Raw genomic sequence first — 9,135 nt, forward strand, 5'->3', positions numbered from 1 at the left:
CTTTTGTTACATTTATGTTAATTTATGCAGTTTTTTTTTTGTTCCCTCCCGTGAAGTACTAGTCTTTGTATTGTAACAATAAATACTTATGATATCAATATTATAAGTAGTTACGTAATTTCATGTGTTCGAACAATTTGTTTTTACTTGTAAATCGATATGACAGATTAAAAGAAAAAATGCATCATATAAATTGAACAAAAGAAAACAATAGAGAGAAAAAAATAAATACAGATTATCTATTATAACAAATAAAAGACACTACGTAAAATTTCTTTACATAACTAGTATATATAAGAAAAGATTAAAAAGGAATAAAACTTAAACTAGAATATTCTCTCACTTTAACAAAGTTTCATTTGAGTTGGGACAGTAGCAAGTTCCAATTTAAGTAATTGTGTGGCTAAAGTTTTGCTCTTCCGTTTCATATTAATTGTCATATTTTTCTTTTATACATATATATTCTAGAAGAAATCATTAATAAGAACTGTTTTTTACTAATATAGTTTACTTTCAAAAATAATTAATTTTAAAGATAATTTTTTTTTAAAAATAGTTCTTTCTTAATTTTATAAATTGACAAGTATTCTAGGATGGACAATTTGAGTAATATTGTCAAATAATATGAAAAAGGAAGAAGTAAATAATTTTCCTAATCTCTAATAGTCAAAATACTGAATTGAAAAGTTAATTTAGACCCAAGCTATTTGCAGATACTAAGGGGACCATTGTTCATATTGGGAAATTTTTAATATTCCCATTAATTTTTTAATTTCTAGTCTTTTCGTTTCTTTTTCTCAACGTAAATCTCTAATTTCTACATTTGTTAATTATTCCTTTTCACATCTTAATTAAGAATATATGTCAGTCAATGAATCAAAGTTTTTATTATTAATTGTCGTAGTGTTTGGTCCAGAAGAACTTTTTTTTTTAATTTTCATTTTCCTTCTCCAAAAGAAGTTTAAAAAAAACAAAGAAATTATGTTTGGTAGCTTTATAAAGAACAAAAATTCATGGAAAATTATTATCAATTTTGGAAAAAAATTCCTATGTTTTCCACAGTAGATGTAATGTTTGTTCTACGAGGTGTCAACATCCTATAAATTTCCTAATCAAATTTGACCACACTACATTTTATTATTATTATATGCTAATTAATTAGAAGATCAAGCAAATCTGTCTTATAATCTGCTCTCAAAAGAATGACATATTGTTTATTAATTTGAAAACTCTTTAATTTTAATCTTCTCATTTTATAACCGAATGTTATTAGCCACGAAAATGTTATGAAATATTTAATACTACATGTTCTAAGGAAACTTTTGATATATGTCAAAAGTCTTTATCGATATTTTTAGAATCAGTGCTCAGTCAAATGCCATCGTATAAAAGTAGGAAAGTACGTGAACAATTTTAGTCCATCGAGTTTTTGGCGTTGAAAGTTGTAAAAAGATAAATCTGCTGATAAGTGCATATAATTGTGTAAAAGGACGTTATCTTTTGAAATCGTATACATTACTATATTGTATTGGGTTGACTCCTCAAACATAAAAGTACTATACATACAATTCAGAAAATATAATGATGGAATTTGTACCTTTGATTTTTTAGTCCTTCCACAATCCTAGTGCAGATTTAAATTGTTTTGCCTTGGACTCGAAAACAGCCTCTTTACCTTATCAAAATAGAAGTAAAGTCTTCGTATACACTATCTCTTCATTTGTTGAATGTATTGGCTTGCTTAATGAAAAGAATATATATATATATATATAAGCCTATGAGTTGGAACTTAAAAATATTGCTCTTATAAAGTTAATACATATTATGAAGTTGCTACTAATTGTTTGATAAAAAGAGGTGAAGAAATCATACAAAATCGATCAAATATAACTTAGAAGAGATAAAATTCCTATTTTGAGGTGGTATTAAGTTTTGTTTTTAAATTGATTGATCTTTAATTTTTATCCTTCAACATTTTAATAAATGGTTTAGCATATGGACTAAAACAGTCTCATGGAATATTCCATCCTCCATACCAAATGACCCATATACCCCCAAGGCCCTAACATAAAAAAAAAAAAAAACAATTAAAATATCGCAAGGCATATTATATCTTGCAAGGCAAAATTCGCAAAGGCACAAGTATAGTTTCAAAACATATGCCTTAAGAAGCTTATAGCTAGGGGTGTTCACGGTTTGGTTTGGATCGGTTATTGGTCAAAATCAAAACCAAACTAACTTAATCGATTTTAAAATTATCAAAACCAAACCAAACCAAATATAATATACATTTATCGGTTTGGTGGTTATCGGTTTCTGTTTGGTTTGGTTCGGTTATTAACCATACACAAAAATAAAAGAAACAATTCATTTAAAATGTGATAAAAGTGACAACAATCCATTCAAAACGAAAAATAGTTAGAATGACTTAAATTACTGAACTTTCGATCACTAAATTTACTATCAATATAGCTTTAAAATTCACTATATTGGTCTAGAAGGAAGAGAAAATAATATTTTCAGTTCCACAAAGAATTGTCAGACACTCATATACATGAAATCAATAAAATAAATGTTTCATCTTGAGAATTTTTGCTTTTAATAAGTANAAATAATATTTTCAGTTTCACAAAGAATTGTCAGACACTCATATACATGAAATCAATAAAATAAATGTTTCATCTTGAGAATTTTTGCTTTCAATAAGTAAATTATAAAGAAATTTTAATGAAAATATGTATAAGATATTTAAAATTGTTTATAAAAACAATATATTAAGTATGTATATTAATAAAATATATGTATATAATTCATCGGTTCGGTTCAGTTATTTCTTCTATTTTTTTCAAATAAAACCATAACCAAACCAAATACTATCGGTTTTCAAAAATCTAAAACCAAACCAAACCAAACCCAAATAAAATCGGTTTTATTTTATCGATTTGGTTTGGTTTTTCGGTTTGGATCGATTTTTATCCAAACCGTGAACACCCCTACTTATAGCCACAAGTTATGCCTTTGTTCTTACTTAACTTGGGTCCAATTTCAAAATCCACAAAGTTGAGACATAACTTATTGTAAAAATTAGGCAAATGACATAGTATAAGAAAGAAATTACTTTCTTTCCCTACTCTTTCATTAATTACCAAAAATCCCTTTTTTAGTGTTTTTCGAATACATAATATAGCAGTGTGGATACTTAATATAGCAGCGCGGATACTTTAATTAATAACGGGCGAATACTTAAATTATTAAGTTGTTGGCAACACGGATACTTAATTAACGGGCGGATGCATAATATAATAGCGCGGATACTTTAATTAATAACAGACGGATACTTAAATTATTAAGTTGTTAGCAGCACAGATACTTAATTAACGGGCGGATGCATAATATAGCAGCGCAGATACTTTAATTAATAACGGACGGATACTTAAACTAATAAAGTATCCGGTTAAGTTGAATTGAGGGAAAATAAGGGATTTTTGTATTTTAATAAAAGAGTAGAGAAATATTGAGAATAGGTAAAAAAGTGTTGTGTATTTAAGTAATTTTTCCTAACTTATTTCTACATAACTTTTGCATGACAAGACAAAAATTCTCTAAACTTATGCCTTACCGTATTAATATTATGCGACTTATACCAGACAAGGTAAAATTAGATGTTTTATAATAAATCCTGAGTCAATGGCCTCTTAATCTTTAATCTAAGCAATGTTTTGAGCCCATGAAAACTCAAGTCCTTTTCTGGTTTCACCAAATGAATAATAAGAAGCTTAAGAAAGAAGACAATCAACTCCAGTAAAAACAGACAACATCATTCCACTATATTTCATCAAGCTATTTCCAGTTTATAAGGTTAAAACAAGGATTCCATCATCCTGCCTAACAGCACAAATTTGCCCAATAAAAACCAACCTAAAACACAATTTTGTGGTACCAAGCAAAAAAGTATGGCACTTTTACAACATGCTGGCCTTTTAAATAAACAGCGGAAGCATTGGCTTTGCGGGACACAAATCAAAAGGTTGTATGAAATAAGCAAAACCAAATAAATAATTGAGGCATCACAATTATGGCCCATGTAAAATTTGCAATATGACCTGAACAAAGTCATCTAAAGATGTACAACAAACAGTACTGAACATTAGCTTCATCTTTTCATTGTTCCACTTCTAATGCAGAAGAAATCCACTTTGATGCAGCTGCATTAACATCTGCTTCCACATGCATCTCAAGAGATACTGGAGTGACTGCCACCTGAAAGAGCACAAAAAGACCCACTGGTCAAGACCACAGTGATGGATTTTCATAGTCTCAGGTCCGAAAACATGTAAGGTAATTTCTGATATTGCATATGCCTCTACAAGGGCAGAGAACAATATGACACTCTGAGCACAGAACTCTCTGACTATGAGTTCTCATCCTTTAAGCAGACTAGAAAGCTTTCCAGTTTGGAACAGAATACCCACAGTGCCGTGTAGAAGAAAGAAAACCATATCAAGAATTAGCAGAAATGAACTTACAAATCCGTTTTCGAGAGCTCTAAAATCTAAATCCTCGTCTTCTTCTTCCTGTTTCTTGTCAAGCAACTGTAGTGAAAATAACCAACAAAGCATATAAGAGAACAAATTAAACCTAGTTGGTACCACATTTTAAAAGAAGATTGTGTAGGGGAAGGAGAGCAAATGGCAGAGATGTGAAAGGTAGCAGAAGGAATGCTGGTGTCCGTATTTGGCCGTATAAACCACAATTTTGCAGCATTTCAAGAATCAACAGTAGAACTGTAGAAGCATGTTATATCATCAAAGTGACCAACACTTAGCCATATATATGGAAAAGAGAACTAGCAGAGAAATTAAAAATTACTTCCATTGAGAGAGACTATGATGTTACAATTTGAAGTTTCAATTAAAAATCCAACTGACCCTTTGTACTCATTGAGCACAGCAACTAAATACTACGTAGCAAAAAAAGGAAAAAGTATTCTTACCTCCAATCTAAAGTACTTGACTTTCCTGTCCGGATCAGCTTTCCCAGCAATACCAACAGATTCAACGACCTCTATGTTCTTTCTCTGAGTAACTAATTTGCGAGCAGCACCCTGTGCAAAAATAAGAAGGCAGAGGTTAGTGATGTCCAAGAGAGGAGGAAAGACATGAGGACTGGGACAACCAACAAGAAGTAGGTATGCCACTACTCATTTTCCAAACACAAGTCACACTTCTCAAACATTTAAGGCCCGTTATTGTCTTAATTAATATGACAAGGAATCAAGAAGAATCTGAAAATACTACCCAGCAAACTTGAAGTTGGTTATCGAATAGCTTCCTAATAACTAGCCTTTCCCTTAAGCACTTGGAATCCTATATTTATTTTTCTTTCTGTTCTAAGTTTAGATTTTCTATTTCTTTTTTGGGTCGACAGATTGTACTGCTAAATGGGGTATTAAATACAGTGGATAGAGACATGATTGATTGGTTGATACTTCTACACTCATTCATGATAATTTCAACTCTTTACAAGTTTCCTTTAGAAGAAGAACAGGGGATAAGTTAATTCATGATTTTCTACAACTGTAACACAACAATGTGCAATTCGAACATTACTTGTTTAGCTCCATAGACGCTCTACTCCAAAGATTCATAAGATCACTCTATTATGAACTTGTTTACACCAGCATGCAGTTATTAGGCAACTATATTATATAAAGGAGCAGTTATGCCAGATACAGTGTCATTTACTCACTGCTGCAGAAGCATCTCGACCTAATTGTGCGAGCTGCATCCCAAGGCTTTGCTGATTTGGAAGAAAACGTCCAGCAGCAAGATTTCTGGTGGATGATTTAGCTTGCCAGCAAAGCTTAGAGCTCCAGAGACTTTGCTTGGTCAATTTGAATCCCTGTCAAGTAGAGGGTTCAAAATGATATATCTGTTATTTAAAATCTCACCAATAGGTGGACTGGTGAAAAAATGGAGATGTGATTCAGCAACCATTGCAGAAGTTATGATAGTGATAAGTCCATGTATGACTAATAGTAGGGCATTAGTCATTACCTCTCTATAATGCAATGGTCGGTAGACCATATCATAAATCAAATGTTCTTTTCTTTATTCTTCCCAATTTGAAAGAAAATGATATCATTTTCCTTTCTGGAAACTGGAGTCGGTGCAAGAATGACTGTTTTGGCGCTAACCCACTATAGCAAACACATGTGTGATACATTTAGCAGTATTTAATATGGCATGTCCCATGGCATATTAGGTGTTGTATAATATTTAAAACTATTTCTTTTATGTCGAATATTCACACTTCATTAACAGACAATAAAACTCCAAGGTAGACATTTTTATTATACTGTAGCTTATCTCTAAATAACCTCTAATCACCACAGGTCCCCTCTAAACCAAATCTCACTGCTTTGTATTAATAATAGAAATAAGAGGAAGTCCTAACTAAAATTATATTACACATTTAAGATTCCTGTGTTGAGAAATGAAAAGGCTGGATTTCATTCACTTTTTTTTTTCAAAAGAGGTGCAGTTGAGATGGAGGATCATTTTACAGACCTTGTTTGTCAGAGGAGATTTTGGAACTCCAATATGCAACAAGCAACTTTTAGGAAATGCTCCCTTTTCTATGTCTCTGATGGCTGCATTTATCAATGGTAAACAAACACTCACGGCGTCCTTGAAATCACTTTCTTGACTTTCATCATTCCTCCTGAAGTAGATTATTGAACAAACTATTAGTTAAGAACAAGAAGAACGAACGAAACCTCAATTGATCAAAAAAGAAAGGTAAGTACCAGTCAAGTGATATCGATATAGATGGAACACTGTTAAACAATGCCTCCCTAGCACCAGCTACTACACCTGAGTAAAACCTGTACAACGAAGTAATAAGCACAATCACATATCCCCAAGGAGACAAAAACAAAAGATATATGAGTACAAGAAACCTTAAATAACCGTTTGAACTTTGAATAACTTAGTAACTAAAGAGTTTCAGGAATACATGCATACTAAATTAGAATTACTAACAAAGACTATAATACTTACATTTGATGGCCACAACTTGAACCCCTGTTGATTCCACTTATTACCTAACCATCCAAGGGGGAAGAAATAACAGACAGACACGGCAGGTAAGCAATACCAAATCCAATTTTTTTTAAAAAGAAATGATATACAATAGAAAGGGTGCCTAAGAATACCAGGACTGGCTTTGTCCAGGAAAAGAGCGCCCCAGACAAGGCTAATGACACACAATCTACAGGAGTCCCTGAAAGAAGATTAAATCCACAAACCATAACACTGTTAAGCTAAAATATGGTATAGAATTCTTAACATACAAACTGTTCTATGAGATAGAGTTAATACGTCTGGCAAACTCTTCAACACAAAAGAATCAGAATAACCCTACAGTAATTGTCTGTTCGTACCAGATACTTCATAAGCAGTAGCACCGTGAATGTCAGTCGGAGTAACTGCAATGGTTTCTTTAAGTGTAAAAGAATGGCCCGCTACCGATTTATCTCTACAATAACAGATAACATTTAATCACAAAAATGGAACCTTCAAGATCATTCAAAATCACAGATATGTTGATATTTAGCTCTAACCAGAAGGCTCTCGCAAAACAGACTCAATGATCCACATTCAAACAACAACACAAAACTCAGTTGAACACATACTAAAAGAACTTCAAAATTAACTACACTTAACTTCAATAGCAATAGCACCGTGAATGTAAGTCCAAGTAACTGCTGCAGTTTCTTTTAGAAAAAACAGAGTGACCCGCCACGATTTACCTCAACAGTAGCCGATATGCTTTAACCACAAAACAATAAACCTCCAAAATCTCGGATATGTTTCTTTTTTGCTTTAACTAAAAGACACTGGCAAAGCAGACTCGAGGGTTCAAAATTCAAACTTCTACACAATATCAGTTGAAAACACAAAATTATCTCAAAATTATCCACACTAAAATCATAAACAAAATTTAACTTGCATATGAATGTGAAAAGAAAAAACATACACAAGTAGAGAAACTCACGATTGGGGAGCGCAGACATTAACATTACAGAGACCTTGACGAACAAGAGCATCAACAAGACAAGTTATTCCAGGAGATTCAATCCCATCAGCATTAGTAACCAATACCACTGGCTTTGTACTGTCGGCGTCATCGGCAGCAACGTCGGGAACCGAGTCAGAAGACGACGGCTGAGTTGATGGGTCATCAACTTTCGGCTTCGATTGCTGATCTTTATCATTTTGAGCACCCTTTCTGTTAAGAAGAACTTCCTGAAGATTTGACACCAATCCCGGTGGCAAGAAGTTGTTCTTCACAGCAGAAGTCGTCATTACAGAGAAGAAGAAGAAGAAAAAAGTGGGTAATTCTTTGATGATGAAAATAAGACCCCCTTTTTCGCTGTGCTGCTACAGGAATGGAATTCAAAACCCTAGAAACAACTTTAAACAATGGATATACTTGTCGCAATGGAGTTTTTCTAGAGAGAGAAAGTAGAGAGAGAATGAGAGAAAATGGTTTGTTTCTCCAATGGGGTACCGTGAGGAAGGAAAAGACTGAAGGAACAGTGATGAAATTGTAAGCCTATAAAAACCAAAACAAACCCCATTCTCATTCACGACGCGTTAGCTACACGTACTAATTAAAAAGCACATCTATTGGGTTGAATTTTCAACTCCACAATAAACTAATATTCTATTCGATTCAAAATAAACATCACTTTAATAAAACTCAAATTTATCAAGAAATTAATAAATATAATACGTACCTTATTAAATTATTTACATGTATTTAATAGATTTTTTTTGAAAATTTAACAATATTAAGAAGATGAAGTATAAAAATATAGTTAGAAAAACATATACTATATTTTTATCTTAAATTTCTTAGATAACACTTATTTTGGGTAAATTCTTTGTACTAAAGTGATACTTATTTTGGAATGAAGAAAATTATAATTACGAAAATATATTTCTTATTATCACATTCTTTAATTAGCACATGTCTTAAATCTTACTCCTGCAATTATGAAATTATTTTGAGTAATTAATATATATTCTTTTAATATGTTAAAGTGACTGGAGCGAGTATATATCAAAG

The 9,135-nt window shown here is 32.0% G+C and overlaps 1 protein-coding gene across 1 annotated transcript; it reads right to left on the reverse strand.

The window, feature by feature from the left end:
- Positions 1-4,043: 4,043 nt before the first annotated feature.
- LOC125859666 (uncharacterized) lies at positions 4,044-8,576 on the reverse strand. The gene is made up of 10 exons (XM_049539454.1): positions 8,059-8,576; positions 7,445-7,539; positions 7,217-7,284; positions 7,062-7,105; positions 6,809-6,886; positions 6,570-6,723; positions 5,749-5,901; positions 4,994-5,104; positions 4,527-4,592; positions 4,044-4,260 (listed from the first exon to the last, which is right to left on the reverse strand). Exons 1-10 carry the CDS (start codon positions 8,367-8,369, stop codon positions 4,162-4,164), a joined length of 1,179 nt encoding a protein of 392 aa, XP_049395411.1. The 5' UTR covers positions 8,370-8,576; the 3' UTR covers positions 4,044-4,161.
- Between the last annotated feature and the right edge of the window lie 559 nt (positions 8,577-9,135).

This window comes from Solanum stenotomum, chromosome 3, assembly GCF_019186545.1.
Source record: "Solanum stenotomum isolate F172 chromosome 3, ASM1918654v1, whole genome shotgun sequence".
Classification (NCBI taxonomy): domain Eukaryota; kingdom Viridiplantae; phylum Streptophyta; class Magnoliopsida; order Solanales; family Solanaceae; genus Solanum; species Solanum stenotomum.

What these genes read in the sequence shown, in the direction of transcription:
- LOC125859666 (XM_049539454.1), bottom strand. Translation starts at nt 8,369, where the DNA reads ATGACGACTTCTGCTGTGAAGAACAACTTCTTGCCACCGGGATTGGTG. An exon ending in ATATCGATATCACTTGACTG is followed by an intron (nt 6,724 to 6,808) that starts GTACTTACCTTT and finishes AATCTACTTCAG; the next exon opens with GAGGAATGATGAAAGTCAAG. An exon ending in GTCGAGATGCTTCTGCAGCA is followed by an intron (nt 5,105 to 5,748) that starts GTGAGTAAATGA and finishes ATTTTTGCACAG; the next exon opens with GGTGCTGCTCGCAAATTAGT.